Below are 17,256 nucleotides of genomic sequence, written 5' to 3'. Positions count from 1 at the left end.
AGAGTTTAGTATTATGCTAAAATAAAACATTAGTATAATCTGAGTCATTAAAATCTGCACAGGAGACTAAAAGATTTTCAGTAAATGGAGTGCTATGAAAACCCATTGTGGGCAGCATAAACCATTTTACGGAAGTCGCGGGTGGGGGGAGTTTTCTTCAAAGAATCATGAGTAAGTCTCACTCTGAAGAAACTGGGAAGAGAGGAAGTACAGGGGTGGGGAGAGGATGAGGCAGAAGAAGAGAAAGGAGACAGGAGTTCCAGGCATCAGCCCTGCAGGGGGAGGGCAGTCAGCACTTCTGAGGGGAGCACCAAGGGAGCGGGGGCCAGATTTGCACAGGGCCCGGGCCACGTGGGGGCCTCTGCATACAACACGGGGACCAGGGACAGATCCGCACAGGCCCGGGGCACGTGGGGTCCTCTGCATACCACATGGGGGACCCAGGGACAGATTCGCACAGGGTTCAGACCACATGGGGTCCTCTGCATACCACACGGGGGACCAGGGACAGATCTGCACAGGGTCTGGGACACGTGGGGTCCTCTGCATACCACACGGGGGACCCAGGACAGATCCACACAGGCCCGGGCCATGTAGGGTCCTCTGCATACCACACGGGAGAGCAGGGACAGATCCATACAGGCCCTGGGCCACGTGGGGTCCTCTGCATACCACATGGGGGAGCAGGGACAGATCTGCATAGGGCCTGGGACACGTGGGGTCCTCTGTATACCACACGGGGGACCCAGGACAGATTCACACAGGCCCGGGCCATGTAGGGTCCTCTGCATACCACACAGGGACCCGGGGACAGATCCACACAGGGCCCGGGCCACATGGGGTCCTCTGTATACCACACGGGGACCGGGGACTTATCTGCACAGGGCCTGGGCCACATGGGGTCCTCTGTACAGCACATGGGGCACACGAGACAGATCCACACAGGGCCCGGGGCATGTGGGGGCCTCTGTACACCATGTGGGGGACCTGGGGACAGATCCGCACAGGGCCCGGGGCACATGGGGTTCTGCACGCCACACGGGGGACCTGGGTTCTTAGAGCACAGGAGAGACAGCATTGCTCTGCCTCATTTGGAGAGTGACATGATCAGATCTGCTTTTCAGGAGACTTCCTGGGACGATATGGGGACGGACTGGATGGAGGCCTGAGCAGGCACACAGAGCCCACTGGGAAGCTACTGTGGGAAAGCAGATGAAAGACCATGACACTCAGGCTGGGCAGGTGGCAGAAGAAACGCAGAGGCAGCAGACAGAGGGAAGTTTAGGAGGTGAGATCCACGGATATGGTGCTGGTAGAGGATCGAGAGGCGGCCAGCTGGCTGCCCAGATTCCCAGCTCTCGTGACCGGATGGATGACAGTGTCGCTACAAGACGGCGATGCCCAGGAGAGGACCAGACCTGGGGTGAAGACCCTGAGATCAACTCAGACATACTGAATTCGAGGTGCTGGAGTAGGCAGCAGGGGGTTGGCTAATGCAGGCCAGGGTCCAGAGGGAAGTTCAGGCTGGAGACGGTGGTCAGTAGGGTTGTGGGCGCCAGGTTTCCCAGAAGAGAAAGCAGACTCAAAGCAGAGAAACCTGGGGCGATTCCAACGGCTCTCCAGCTTCTGTGTGAAGATACCACGACAGGGCTCACAGAGGAGCAGGGGCTTCTCAAGGGTCAAAGTCCCTGTTAAGAAGAGGAGGCAGGAAATAGAGCAAAACAGGAAGCTGGAGCACAAAGGCGAAGAATTCATGTCGAAAAGAATGCCTATTTCTCGAAGAACAGGATAAAAAATTTCAAGGACAGTTCATGACTCAAGGAACATGACAGAGAAAGTGGAATTATGTGAAAGCAAGTGAACAGGGTTCACACCGTGAGGCAGGAACGGTCTCGAGTGAAGTGAGAGCTAGGTTTCACAGACATCACGTCTCCAGAAAGAAAGAAAGAGTTGCTCAGTTGTGTCCGACTCTTTGCGACCCCATGGACAGTCCACAGAATTCTCCAGGCCAGAGTCCTGGAGTGGGTAGGCTTTCCCTTCTCCAGGGGATCTTCCCATCCCAGGGATTGAACCCGGGTCTTCTGCACTGAATTCTGTACCAGCTGAGCCGCCAGGGAAGCGCTCATGCCTTCAGGGCTCTGCTCCAACCCTGCTTTCCTGGGAAGTCTCCATGTTCACCAGCCTTGTGCTTGTCCATGAGGACCAGCAGCTCTCTCCTCTCTAAATTCACACACACACCATGTGCCCATCAAGTGTCTGGCATCACGCTACATGCGGAGCATGTGCTGTGGGGTGTAACACGGTCTTGGTGTGACCACTGCTCCGGGCTGATCAGGGATCCCAGTTGAGACGACCTGCGGCAAACCAGCAATGGCACGGAAGCCCCATCAGTGCCTGGAGAGGGGCCACTACGAGCACACAGAAGAGGGGTGTCGAACAGCGCCGGGACCGCGCCAGCGCTTCCAGGGTGTGGACTAGGAAGGGAGGGGGTGAGGCACTGGCCAGCGGCAGGAGGAACACCGGCCAGCGTGACCGAAGGCGGGAGATGGGGAGAAGACGAGGGCAGCAGGGGTGTCTGGAGGGCACAGCTTGGGGAACTTTAGAAGGCGAGGTGGGAGGGATGGGCAGGCGCCAAGTCTGAGGAGGCCCTGAATGCTGAGCCTTTCTAACTCTGTCTTGAAGACCACAGGAACCACAGGGGGGTTTCAGGTAGCAGAGGGACACAATCCAATTGCTGTGTGAGAACATGCATCTGGGTGGCATGGCGGGGGGTGGATGGGACACCCAGGACCACAGAAGGGAGGTCGGCCACGAGGCCATGGAGCTCCTGAGAGTCCACAGTCTGTGTAGCCTCTGGCAATCCTTCCGAGAACAAGACTGGACACAGAGGCACAGATAAACCACCAAGTATCGTCCGTGTCATCTCACTGGCCCGTCTTTCTGTGACTTGAATTTCTAGCTAACTTTCCACAAGTCGATGTCTCATCGCTCCTATAAGGACTCGGGTTCCACAAGAACAGGTGCAATCATATTTCACAATTTCTGGCTCACAGGAGGTGCTCATGATATGCGCTGAGCCATGCCGGGCTTTCCTGAGATACAGCCTTAACCCAGTGAAGGATGCCACGTCTGAATCAGGCGGTGGTTGGCCTCTGGATCAGGGGCCTCGCCAACTCACCCAAACCACTTCACAGGATACGCCAGAGAACTGTTCAGGCTTTAAAAACTGGCTGCTGCTGAGGAGGAAAGGAGTTGGACACATGCTGCCCACCTGCTGCAAGCTGGGCACTTTATCCACGTCATCGCATTTCTTCTTTGTCAGCAGTGTGGGGGTAGAGAGGAGCCTGGCAGACTACAGTCTATGGAGTCTCAAAGAGTAAGACACCACTGAGCAAGCATGCACACGCAGGTTACCACCACGGGACAGCGAGACCTGGGTGACGCAAGGGTGTGCGCATCCCCCAAGGTCACAGACCTACGAGGTGGCAACACCGGGAGTCAGACCTGCTTGATTCCAAATGGCAAGCAGGGTCCACCTCTCCCCCAGTGACATGAGAACGGACTGGAAGAAAGTGCATGGGCTTCAGAACCAGACAATTAAGCCGTTTGAGTCTCATTTGCATCAGAGAGAAAATGCAGGACTTCCTTGGTGATCCAGTGATTAAGAATCCACCTGCCAATGCAGAGAACATGGGTTCGATCCCTGGTCTGGGAAGATCCCCCATGCCTGGGGGCAACTAAGCCCGTGTGCCATAACTATGGAGCCCAAGGGCCCTCGAGCTGGTGCTCCACAACAAAAGAAGCCAGCGCAATGAGAAGCCTGCCCACCACAACTAGAGAGTGGCCCCTGCAAGCTCAACCAGAGATAGCGGGCACACAGCAACAAAAGAGCCGGCACAGCCAAAAATAAATAAAAACAGGAAACGCAGGTACTGAGAATACCTATGTCACGAAGTCATTACACGACAGAGCATGTGAAAGCCCCCTTTCAACTGCCAACTGTGGTTCTGGCAGAGCTGCCCTCTGGGGGAAGACCACGTCTTCACCACGCACAACCTGAAGTCCAGCCGCTTTCAAAGCCAGGCTGATTTGCCCCATCTGCTGTCACAATGGGGCCTCGAAGCACCAACGACTGGTCTTGCTGCTGCTACGTTAGCTACAGGTCTGCAAATCTGACTGGGGTGGGGCCTGGGGCAAGAATTATAATAAAAACCCAACCCTCAGTCAGCAATCTAAAGAGGGCTCCCTCTGACAAAGAAAATGCTAGTGTAGGTGAGAAAGAAAAAAATCTACTTTAAAATAAAAGGCACCTGAAGTTCAGGCCAAGGAAGAGCCAGGGCACCAGCAAGAGGCCTGTCTCGTCTCAGCTCTGACGTACCTACACGGCAACTGAAACTCTCCCACTTGATTTCAAACCTGCATTATACTCATCATCAATATTTTATTTTTAATTTTCAGTGTCTTAATACGGCTAGGACAGCTTCCTATCTATCTCATCACATCTAAAGACACTTACAGTACTCCTTCCCTCATTCAAAAGAGTTTTCCTGGGGGCCTGAGGCGAGGGCTGGCCACTACGCTGAGGCAGATACATGTGGGACTCGGTCTCTGCCCTCGGGGAGCTCACAGTCCAACAGCATGAAAGGCAGTGTGTGCAAGGGAGTGAGAAGGGGAGTGAGGCCGGGAGGCCGGGGGCAAGGGCAGTGAGCTCAGACGGGACAGGTCACACCTGAGACACCACGAGAAGGCCTCTCCATGGACGCAGGGCTTTGACAACGAGACAGTCTCGTAGCATCCCCAGGCAGGACCTGCTTTAGGAAAACCAAACAACACGAGGACAAAGACAGACACAGGAACGCTTCTGGGTCTGTCTGCTTAGGAGGACTGTCTGGTGAAAACCAGAGAAGTTTAGCGGGACCAATGGCTCATGAGGAAAATAGGGCAAGATGAGGCAGGAAAGGTGGACTGGGTGCAGAAGGAAGATGTCTTGAGCTCTTGATTAGTGAATGGCACAGGGAACGTGACGGGGCTGAGGGAGATCCTTGCGGGGTGGAGACCGTCACTGACCAGGAGCGAGAGGACCAGTCTGCACTGCCACGGTAGCTCTGGCAATGAATTAAAACATAGATAGAAAGTGTATCAGGAAGAAAAACTGAGGAAGTGAGGAATCCACAATTACTCTGAGGTGCCACAGAGCTAAGAAAACCTGGAGGAGGTCCTGATTTGGGAAGTGTAGGGGTGGGGGACGGTGAAGATGCAGAGATGTCCTGAAACCTTCTCTGGAAGGCTTAAGACACCTAAATGAGCCTGAATTTCGCAGTGGTCTATCGTAACATGAACATCAGATTTTCTTATTGGATAATAAAATGCTCCTCAAAGTTTCTCTGACCTTTGTCCTTTGACCCTGGAAGAAATCGCTGTAGTGTTTGAGCGAGGAAACCAGCACCGTGGTCTCGTCATACTTGATTAGGAAGTAAGGCAGTGCTGGGACTCCTTCTGTCTGACAAAGGTCATCATACGCATGCTCGAGGGCTTGAATCTGAAATCAGGAAACACTGAGTTATTCTCCAGACAACTACTTACCTAGCTCTGAGCTGAGAAAAATTAACATACAATAAAAGGTACTTTCAGGCCAGAAGACTGGAAATGATTGCTCACACCCCTGTTCCTCTCTTGTAGCAACCAGACCTAAGAGTGCCCCAAATCATACCACCTCATTCTGAGATAACGCATGGTTGAGCGTCTCAGACAGGAGCACACACAAATATTTTACGGCACCCTTAGTGTGATGGCTCCTGGTTCCCTAAGATGCCACCACAAAGGTTTAGAGAGTGTCCAGACACCAAGTCTCGCCTGTGATATCCAAGCATGAATCTACCATGGATGGATTTTGCCCTGACCCCTTCTATAACCTTCAGTAGCTCCCTTGAGACACGCTTTCTCTTACTTATCATACAACTGACTCATTCACAAAGCACAATTCAAGGCTGTTTATAGCACGTTCACAGGGATTTGTCACAATACTTTGAGAACATTTTTGATCCCATTAAGAGAAACCTCAAACCCATCTGGACTCAATCCCCAGGCCTAGTCTTTTGTTCCCACTTACAGTTCTCCCGAGAAAATTCATTCCACAGAACCACAACCTTTGATTTATCTTAGCAAATGAGCTTTTTAATTAACAAGGGCTCTCCCTGGCTTTGGATTTCTGGGCTTTAGTGAGTGACATGCTTCATGAATTCACGTCATCTTGACACTCAGCGTTTGCCTCGACGACAATCAGAATTTGGGGGCTGAGGGTCTGTCTTCTACCAACTTGATGGTTTTCACTGCTCTTCTGGGAACCACCTCTAAAGACCTTATTATCTTCCTTAAACTGCAAGGACTAGCTCTGTAGGGACCATCCTTAATGTAGAAGTTCTGCAACTTGGCACAAAGAAAGGGAGAAGTCTTCTCTTTGGTTGCAAAGACTCTCTTCACTGAGAGTGGAGATCACACTTTGGCAAATTCCCGCAGTCTTTCAAAGTGTTTCTGTAATTCCTCCCTACTGGCTTAGCATCTCCACACAGGTCACGAGGACCTGGACAAGTGCTGCTGACCACTCTTCACACACGCTTATCGAACACTGTGCAAGCAAGTCTGCTCTTAGTGCCGCCTTTGGAGGATTCCACAGAGACCGCCTCCTCACCCAGACAAGTGTCTTTACAAAGAGCTAGATAAACTACTCATGCACATTTAAACTCAGTTTGATCTGCATTTTGTTTTATTTGTTGATACCTGTTTTGGCAAAAACCATTGATCCAAGGCCACTGGCCCCTGAATGAGGGGTATGCTCTCTGGAAGGCAGAGAGCTGGGGAGCAGAACCAGTAGTAGAAATGGTACTTCTTTAGATCCTGGAAGAAACAAGACGACACATCAGAATGGCACAGTGATCACACGGAAACGCGCCTACTAACGCTAACTTCCCAACAGCTACGTGAGACAGAAAAACTAATGCACGCCAGATACGACCAACTTGTCAGAAACCGCCAACAGAACCCCCATGTTTATCTGAAATGTCCCCACACATTCACACTAATGTATCAGGATAGACATAATATATTTTACTGACCACTTCCTAATAGAAAGTATCCAAAAAGTAACTGATGTTGCTGTCATCATTGTTTAACATATAAAATCACCCCGGGAGGTAGCTGTTACCTGCCCATTTTATAGACAGAAAACTGAAGCTTAGAGAGGGGTGGAAAGCTTGAACATAGATACTAAGTGGCAGAGAGGAGAGTAGAATTCTACTTCCAAAATGTAAGCTCTTGTTCGTGGTACCAGGCGCACCCAGGGCCATCTGTGGAGGTGCAACTTCCCAACAGTCACCACTCTCGTCACAACTGAATGAACTAAGCATGCTACTGAAGTTATTAGAGCGTGCTGCATATAACCTGAGATAATACAACAGTGTTTTCAGAAATGTCGTACTGGTGAAATTCAAGTCAACAACTAAGCACTTGCTGTGTACAAGGCAAAATGTTAGATACTCCGGCAGTAAGAAGATGAAGAAAATTCAGTCCGGCCCTCAGGGAGCTCAGTCACTTCCGGGAACAGAGAGGAAACAAATACATGAGTAGCTGGATGAGTCACAGAAGAGGTTCCAGGAACTAGGGTGCACGGACGACAGAAGAGGTGTGCCTTCAGGGGTGTGCGCCTGCCCCCAGCCAGGGGAGGCGAGAAAGGGCCCGTGACTTGTGAGGCCGTCCCCACTCAGACCCAGTGTTCTCATCTCCGAATTTCTGTAGCAGGTGAGGCCTGAGTCACCATGTGGGAGGACCCTGTGGTTATGTGGGTACCTGACAGCTTCCCACCAGCCTGTTACCACTGACCACTTTGTAGTTTATGTCGCTACTTGACATTTCCTCTCGGATCCTGCCAGGAATCAGGAGGGGACGGATGCTTGATGACTTCTCACTGAGGTATGATTCATGCACCACAGAGGCCACCGAGTTGGACTGAGCTGGTGGTGGAGTGGGTAAGAATCTGCCTGCCAGTGCAGGGGACCCAGGTTTGATCTCTGGTCTGGGAAGATCCCAAGTGCCTCGGGGTTACTAAACCTGAGTGCCACGGCTACTGGGCAGCGCTGCAGAGCCCGGGAGCTGAGGCCGCGTGCCCTAGAGTGCGTGCTCCGCAACAACAGAAGCCACTGCAGCGAGAAGCCTGGGCACCTCCTGGGCATGAGAGAGTAGCCTCCACTCGCTGCAACTAGAGAGAGCCCACACAAGGCAATGAAGCCGAAAAAAAAGTCACCATGTTAAAGATGTTACAGCACATTAAGTGGTTTTCTAGTATACTGACTAGGCTGTGCCACCATCCCCACCAATTTCAGAATGTATTCATCGCCTCACAAAGAAACCCCAATAGCAGAAACTCCCCACTGGTTTATTAGTTAGAAATACCATTCACAGAAACTCTCCATTCACCTCACTCTCATCCCCTGGAAACCCCCAGCCTACATTCAGTCTCTATAGATTCGCCTATTCTGGACTTTCCAAACAAATGGAGTCATACTAGGTGCCTTTTTTAAAACAAACTTACACATAAACACATGTCCAGATGAAGAAGACTAGTCACTATAGTTTCCACAGTCTGTATTTCTGCCACTAACTGATCAACTAAGGACACATTCCCTTTAACAACAGCAAAGCGAAGTCCAAAATGGAAATTAATAAAGTGTCTGTACCTTGGAGTCCTAGAAAGAACAGAAAGGAAAGCAAAACACCTCTAGAGATTTTTCTCTCTTCCATGTGCTTAAATGATTTGTCATAACTGATCTTTAGCGAAAGGTTAAACGATTCAAGATGAAGGCCTTGGCAGTTTCTAAAAGCTCTTATCAGGTCATCTTCAAGAGTCAAAAGGCTTGAATTTCTTAGGATGCTTTTCAGGACACAAGAGACCTCGATTACATCAAACATAAAGCTCTTTGTGTCAGACAGGTTCCTAAAGACACAGACTTTTAATTTTTATAAAACGCAGACTAAGAATACTCAGTAGAAAGGGCAACATGGCCAACTCACATAACGACTCTGAGATGCCTTAAAACTTTAAGTGAGATCCAATGCTATGTTCTCATTAAACACAAGTTGTCCATTAGATTTTACTAGCTAAAACCCTTAATACAGAAGATGTATTGATGGTAAAGTAAAAAAAAAAAAAATTAATTAGCATTGCTTTTATTTACCCTTACAAAATTACCCAATTTACAAATGCCAAATGGTGTCTAGTAATCCCCTGAAGTGTCTGGCGCTTTTCTATCTCGCCACTGACACCCAGAAAGCACTTTAACTTGTCAGGAAACGTGCTCCTTGCAGGGCCCCCATGCCCGCCACCCCCCACTCTGGGTATGACCCCAGTTTGAATCCTCTCTTGCTCTCCCCTTTGCCTCAGGTGGTGCATCAAAGAGGCAGCAGGAGGAAGAAATGGAGGACAAGTTCATGGGGGAGGAAGGAAGGCAAGACTATATCTTGGCAAACCAAAAAAGAAAAGAAAAATGTAGGGAAGAGGATTAACATCCGAAGCTGATAAAGCTGGGGTGAACAACCGGCGCACTTACTACGTGTCCACATCAGTATGTTTACATGCCCACTCCAGTGGGCTATCTTCTAAAGAAATAAGCGGGAAGAGAAAATCAGTGTGGCTGACGATGTTCACTGCAACTTTTTTTAATAAGAGTGAATACTGGGGACTTGCCTTGCAGTCCAGTAGTTAAGACTGCTTCCAGTGCAGGGGTCATGGGTTCGACCCCTGGTTGGGGAACTAAGATCCCACATGCTGCGTAGTGCGGTCAAAAGCAAAATAAAATAGTGAATACCGAAACAACCGAGATGTAAAAAGGTCTATAGAACACACACTTGACAGAATACTATAATGTCAACATAATTATACAGGGCAAACAAGCTTTCTGCGGAGATATATGAAGATACACACACGCACATGTGTGTATACACGTGCATATGCCTGTGTGTGGGCTGGCACTTCTATTAAAAGCAATCAGCCCTCACCTTCTGCCATGTTCCCCATCACTGAGGCTCCCTCCCCCTGCTTCCCTGGGCAGCAGTTGTTCCCCTAATGTGATTTCTTCTCCTCTTCAAAGCTGCCCTTAAAGTTCACTTTAACTAGATCTCACTGACATAAAACATTTTATTTGTTAAAAAACAACAACAACACAGCTGCGTGGACAAGCTATGCAGGGTGACCCCCTCTCATCTAGAAGTCACCTGGGGATGGCTTAGATCCTTGAGTCGTCACCTGTTCCTTATGTCGATGGACCCAGCAACCGAGCTCTGCGGCGCTGAACTTAACAAAGACGTTAGCAGTGATGAACCCAGCTCCCGGAACTGGGCTTTGTCACCTCCTCAAATGACGAGAGCTGGGTCTCCCTGTCACATAAACCAGGCAAAGCCACCAGTGCGATTGCAGAGAATGAATTAATCTTGCATCAGTGAGAAACGCCAGCCACTACCGGGTCACTAAGCACCCAAGGATTTGTTTAGCAGACGTGACTTGAGAGAAGAGAGCAGACTGTCCCACCGGTGCCCTGGGCTCGGCCAGGGCAGTCCACAGTCCACACCCCGCTGAGCCCGCAGACTTACCGCAAATGTCAAGAGGAGGAACTTGTTGAGGAGCACAGGGTTGTCCAGGGCAGCCCCCGATTTGATGGATTCCCAGATCTGCCAGGAGGAGGAGTAGCGTCAAGGCAGGTCCCGGGGTCTCCTCCCACCTCCCTCCCAGGAGCACATGGAGCTGCGGGGCAGTGCGCCTTCCTCCCCACTGTCCAGAAGCATCCTTTCTCTTGCTGGGTCTCAGCATCAAGGAGGAAACCCAGCCCGTTCATGCCTTGGTTACTGCCTTCCACAGATGTTTACTTATTGTCAACTACAGAGCAAGCACATCGAGGCTACAGAAGAGAGAGGCACAGTCCTTGCCCTCCAGAAGCTAAGAGCCTGGGAGAGAGCCGGGCACCCATGTCTGTATGCTGCCAGGCAGTAGGGGATCTCGCAGATGGGCGGACAGTACCTAGGAGGAGCCCTGACCTCGGCTACGGACAGGCGAGGGGAAGGAGCCAGGGATGGGCTCCAGAGGCCGTGATCTGAACTAGGTACAGGGTATTTCTTAAAAGCCTTATTTGGGATAATCTTTCCCCGAAGAGAAAAAAAAATCAAGTCTATGGATACTCAGGAAGGGCTGTGACTGGAAGCAGAAGCAGGCCCCGGTCACACGTTTCAGGAACAAAGACTGGCGGCTAAACTTTGTGCCACTAAGCAAACCAGCAGCTGTGCCACCAGAAACCCCGGCACACACATGAGCGCAAGAGGGAAACAAGCAGAGAGATGGTCCTGCTGTGGAAACAACGAGCTTGGAGGAGCTGGAGCCCAGGACAGCGGGCCCTGCTTCTGACAAACCAAAGGGGAGGCTGAGCCCCGGACACTGGACGGGGCTGGGATTCCTGTGGGGAGCAGCCTGCTGTTTCCAATGACAGCCTAAGACCCAACACACTCTCTCGAGACCCACTCTCCTGACCCACTCTCTCAAGACGGCCTCTGAAACACGCAGGAGCCCCTGAGCAGTCACGCCGCAGCCGAGGAAGGCAACCATCGCCCCCCATCACAAGGGGCAGGAGGGATGCCTTCCTCAGGCCTGAGGCAGGGGACACCCCTCTCTGACCACGGCCCCCACATAAGTAAGACTTATTGGGGTGAAGCTCATCGATGAAGTGGGTGGCAGAGAGGGCGGGGATAAGCTGCCCCCCCCGCCCCACTTATTCCTCACACTAACTCAGACGTGAAGAAGGAAAGGAAGGACATTCCAGGCAGAGAAAAACATCGAGTCCCAGGGAGAAGGGGACCGCAGAAAGTGGTGAAGGGAGGAATGCTCCCTGATTTGCCGTGAGTGGTCAGAGACGGTGAGGGCAAGAGAGAGGGAATGGAAGGCCACGGGGCCGCAGAGGCCAGGCTGTGGGGGCCCCAGCAAGTCCCACGGGGCCTTTCCATTCAGCCCTGAGGACGCGGGAGAGACATGATAGGCTCTGACAGCGTGACAGCACTCAGGACTAGAAAGCCTCTTCGGGGGGCACTGGGAACAGAGAACCCGAATGCATGAGACACAGGCACGGAGCTGGCGCACTCAGAGAGGCTGAGCTAACTGGGGATAGCTGGTGAGCGCTTCCCTTCTCTGCTGTGACCTTCTCCTCAGGCAAGAGCCTGGCTGTCTCCTCCCTGACCCACCCATCACTGCAGAAGGCCCTGAGTAGCCTGAGTGCTGGGTATACGCTAGCTTCTGTGACAGAGTCAGGCACTTGGTCTGCAACTGTGTGCCTGCGGGACCGTGGACAACAGGTACATTGCGTTTCCCAGCTAACCTCGTTTGCTGCTTCTTCCAGAAGTAGCTTCTTGTCTGCAGCCTTGAAAGCCTCGAGTGTGTTGGTATTATACAGTGTGCCGACCGCTGGGCAGCAGCGGGCTGGGGTAGGCGCACTCCTGGGCACGAGAGAAACGTGGTTAATGGGCACAGCTGGGATGCGGAGAGCCAGCAAACGACAAACAAACCAGAAGACAGTTGGAGACAAGGACCGCACTGTACAGGGCAAAGAGAAGACTGGTTTACATTTCTTTGGAAAACGACAAATATCACTGCTTAAGGACTAAAAATGTGCATTCTACCCCCCAAAAGCCTCTCTATTCCCCTTCCCCTAATGTCTCTGCATGCTGTCTTTCCACTACCCACTGGATATAAGCTCTTTTCGTATTTAAAAAAATTCTTTCCCATCTTTAAACTGAAAGAGAGACGTTATTTAATGAGCTTCTACTGAACCTGGGTATAAGGTTTCGGTTCTGAAAGGAGTTTGTTCTCCCTCTTGAAGGATTAAGTAACTTGCTTAAGGTCACATAACAGGCAGAGCTGGGGTCTCAACTCAGAACTGTTGACTTGAAGGGTCTGTGTTGCCCACTTCCAGTCAAGCACTCCCAGATTCAGCACCCTGCTGCAAATCCTCCTCTTTCAGGAAGCCATCCATTCATCCCCCCTTCTCTGATCATGAGCACAGTTATTTTAGAGTGTTTCCAAGACCAACAACCACACCCCTTGGAGGACAGGAAGTGCTCCAAAGGCAGGGCATGCTGCCTCCTGACTGCACTGCGCCCCGGACACCTGTGTGGCCATGGCGTGCCACGGGGGTGTCACATTCCACACTGTCCCCTTCCCTGCGCCCCGGCCTCAGAGTAACCCAGGTCAGGAGAGGAGAAAGGTAAGATGATTCTCAGCACAACCCAGTGTGGGAAAACCTGGTGTCACCTCCGAAATGATTAATTTGCGTTTCAGAGGTTGTGTGTGTGGGTTCAGTTGCTCAGTCCGTGTTTGGCTCCTTGTGACCTAATGGACTGTGGCCCGCCAGGCTCCTCTGTCCATGGGCTTCTCCAGGCAAGAATACTGGAGTGGGTCGCCATTCCCTTCTCTAGGGGATCTTCCCGACCCAGGGATCGAACCCGCGTCTTCTGCATTGGCAGGTGGGTTCTTTACCACCGAGCCACCTGGGAAGCCCTTCAGAGGTTACAGATGTTAACTGAAGACAGTACTCATCTTATTACAAGATGCACACTGTGGTCACGACCACTGCAGAGAGGACGCTCACTGCTCACACCGACGGCAGCTCTTCAGACCCAGCGTTTCTCCCTTCCGAGTCTGAGCAGAATGGGGTTCGGGGAGGGGGGCTTAGAGAGCTCTAAACCCTCAGCAGGTGTGGAGGGTGCAACGGGTGCGGAGGTTCTGCCAAATGCTGTGTCTAAGGCTCAAATGCCAAGTCCTGGGAGAAGCAGCTTCCAAAGGCCAGAGCTTGCCTCTGGGAGCTGGCGAGTCAGCGGCTCCTAAGTTGTATGTGTCACCGCTCTACGAAAACAGAAGAATATTCCTCACTCGGGTGAGATGACATCAAGGACAGACTTGAGGAGAAAAGAAATCAGAAAAGGACAAGACTAGGCTGACAGGGAAGAAAAAGGAAGCGGAGCAGCTGGTAAACCAGGCTTCTGCAGGCAGACGTGGTTCTGCAGGCAGACATGGCCACATGAAATGACTAGGGAACTAGAGAGAAGGATGCTCTGATGGAATCCGGTCCCTCCCTCCCAGCGTCCAGACGTCCTGGGTGTGCGAATGCCGGGCCGAAGCCTTTCTGTGAGAGCAGAGAAAACTAAAGCATGAGAACCGAAGCAGTGGCTAGGACATCAGCCCTCGTGTGAGCTCATTAGTGAGTTTCAGAGGAGAAGCATTTTTCAAGGCTCAAGTGCCACCCGGGAAGGTGGCCAGAGGAAAGAACTTAAAATGTGATAGTGGGAGGGTAAGCCATTCCAGTAGTTTCTCCAGGTTCAAGTTCCACTTGTTCCAGAAAGAGGAGCCTCAGAGGAGGACTGCAAAGAGCCCTAGACTTGGAAACTAGAGAGTTTAGTCCAAATCGTGCACCTGGACATGTATGAGTTTAGTTTGCTGTGATGCCATTGCTGTGAAGTGTCCAGAGCAGCCAAATCCATAGAGACAGACAGCAGAGTCATGGGTGCCCAGCGCGGGGGACAGGCAGAAGGGAGGATGGGGAGTGCCTGCGAGTGCAGGGCTTCCCTCTGGGGTGGCGGAAATGTGCAGTGGCGGCGGCTGCGCCTCATGAACATACTAAGAAGTGCTGAATGTGCATTTTAAATGGGTAAATTGTATGGTACGTAAAGTGAAGTGAAGTCGCTCAGTCGTGTCCATCTCTTCACAACCCCATGGACTGTATCCTTCCAGGCTCCTCCTTCCATGGGATTTTCCAGGCAAGAGTACCGGAATGGGCTGCCATCTCCTTCTCCAGATCTTTCCGACCCAGGGATAGAACCCAGGTCTCCTGCATTGTAGGCAGACGCTTTACCGTCTGAGCCACCAGGGAAGTCCACGTGGTAAGTAAAGTATACCTCAATAAAGCTGTTTTAGAGAACTAGAATTAGACATCTTCCCCATGTCCTACAGCCTACAGTGAACTCTAACTAGTTAGTGAACACACTAACCCGAGTCGGGGAAAACATGGGATCCTACAAAGGCCTGAAGCCTGGCATGTTTTCTCTGGACACCAGGCCCTCAACATCGCTCAGCCTCACAGTGATGACTCAGGAAAGTCCGAGGGCTGTTATGGAACCTCTTGGGCAAAGACAGGCACGTGGCCAGATCCTCCAGAGCAGACAGGCGGTGACGGTGGCTGGGATGGAATGAATCTGGAGAGGCCTTTACCACGTGTGCGCAGTCTCATCTGCCCGCGGGGAGCTCTGGCATCTAAGTCACACTCAGTCTAGGGGCCCGACTGCGTGATCTCCTGCTTTCTGTAACCATCTCTGAGCTTCTGTTCATCACGTCCTCTCTTGGGGCCCATGGTGCCTTTCCACCAGCCATGCCACTTTCCATTTGGACAGCCAGGCCCTCAGACTGCTTGCAATTGACGCCAATGGCTATCTGAGCAGCCGGTCCATGTCGGACCTGAGTGAGGTGCTGGCAAGATGGTGGAGAATAGGAGGGCCCGTGCCCTGCACAGATGATCTAGCAAATGAGCCGTATTTCCTCAGCTACTGTTTAAGGTCTCGGAGCGCAAGGGTTATGCCTTCTATTTATCTTATTAAGCTTAGAAAAGGAAAATATGTCTTATCACTAATTAGGTAAATGCTGGGATTCCCTAGTGGCCCAGTGATTAAGAATCTGCCTTGCAATGCAGGGGACAACGCTCAGTCCCTGGTCCAGGAAGATTCCACGTACCACGGCGCAATTAAGCCTGTGCACTACAACTCCTGAGGCCACGTGCCCTACAGACCACGCTCCGCAACAGTGGTAAGCCTGCGCACCGCCTCTAGAGAGCAGCCCCCACTCGCCACAGCTAGAGAAAGTCTGTGCAGCAACAGAGACTCAGCATGGCCACAAGTGAAAAATTAATTAATTAAAAACTATTTGAAAAGATGCTATATATTTTAAAAATAAATAACTAGGTAAATGCTCCTCAAAGGAATTTTTTTTTCTAACCAGCTGTAAATCTGTACAGAGCTTGCCCACCAAAGTCTATTTCTCTCTCTTTATATAGAAGTAATGCTCTGATGCTTGTAGTTTGGCACCATGTCTGTCTCCCCTGCAAGACGGTGAAGCCTCGGCTCTGCCTGATGGAACGTGAGTGGGGTGATACATGCCCCCCAACCCCACGCTCACCCAGGCCGTTAAGGGTCTTTAAGAGAGTTGGGCGTCTCCTCAGATTTTCACTTTGGTTCTCTTGTGCCTCCTCTCTCTTGCCATCGGAAGGTGACAATTCTGTTCTCAGCAGCACACAAAGGCAAGCCCTCCAGGATGATGGAGCCACAAGACAGAAAAAGACTGGACCGTCTCCGCCCCCGACCCCAACCTGGACTACTGAGAGGGTAAGAAACAGACCCCCTCTGTGCTAGGGCCATTACATATCGGGGGCTGGTTCATCAGCATGCCAGCCTAAGACAGCTCCCTCTAGGGCAGGACAGTTGGTGCCTGATCAAATCAGTCAAGTGTGACTGATAATTCAGCCGAAACAAGGTAGATAACGGGATCCTGTGATGCCAACTGCTGGCAGAGATTCATCCGGCTTCCGGGATCTCAGAGTGAGAGCGGTTTCTCTGGTGCTGTGCAAAGCTGAGGTACACCCAGCATCTACAGATGAGGACTTGGGCTGTTAGCTCTCCAAACTGCACCTCTGCATCTTATGCTTCTATGTATGCCCAGGGCCCGGCACATTCTATCATCAAGACACAGCAGAAGCAATGAATAAGCATTTCTGAACCAACTATCAGCCCGCACGTTTGCTCCAGCACTGCATACCCTGTGATGCTAATACCTGTCTTCCACCTCCATGCAGAGCTCCTCCAGAGTCCCCTGTTTGCTTAAGTCTTTGTATTTCTACCACCTACACGTCTGTACACAAGAAACATTCAGTGTTTGATGAATAAATGCACAGAGGTTTTCCCTACAAACCCACGCAGATGCTCAGCAATAAATGCAAAGAAAGAACAATCAGGACAAAAACAATTTGGATACAAAGACCTCGTTTCTCCGGAGGAGCTCCAAGTGCTTTCAGTAAACTTCCTGACTGTCTCAGTCTGCCCGAGCAGAGGTTGTACTACACCACAGACGGTGGGGTTGCCAAACAACAGACGTTTATCCCTCAAGGCTCTGGAAGCTGGAAGTCCAAGATC

General features: G+C 51.4%; 1 protein-coding gene across 9 annotated transcripts in view; it reads right to left on the bottom strand.

The window, feature by feature from the left end:
- The window catches only part of ATG7 (autophagy related 7), a 273,321-nt gene that overhangs the window by 227,271 nt on the left and 28,794 nt on the right, over positions 1-17,256 (bottom strand). For all 9 annotated transcript variants that reach the window (XR_008705982.1, XR_008705983.1, XM_055557371.1 and 6 more), the window contains exons 4-7: positions 12,405-12,522; positions 10,639-10,716; positions 6,778-6,894; positions 5,390-5,539 (exon numbers count right to left, since the gene is read on the bottom strand). Coding sequence is in view for 7 of the 9 variants with exons in the window: in XM_055557371.1 (XP_055413346.1) it covers positions 5,390-5,539; positions 6,778-6,894; positions 10,639-10,716; positions 12,405-12,522 (463 nt within the window). In the remaining 2 variants the exon portion in view is untranslated. The remainder of the gene's footprint in view (positions 1-5,389; positions 5,540-6,777; positions 6,895-10,638; positions 10,717-12,404; positions 12,523-17,256) is intronic.

The sequence above is a fragment of the Bubalus kerabau genome, chromosome 20 (assembly GCF_029407905.1).
Source record: "Bubalus kerabau isolate K-KA32 ecotype Philippines breed swamp buffalo chromosome 20, PCC_UOA_SB_1v2, whole genome shotgun sequence".
In the NCBI taxonomy this organism is placed as follows: Eukaryota; Metazoa; Chordata; class Mammalia; order Artiodactyla; family Bovidae; genus Bubalus; species Bubalus kerabau.
Note: the sequence above shows the minus strand (reverse complement) of the source record. Positions and strands in the feature narration are given on the sequence as shown.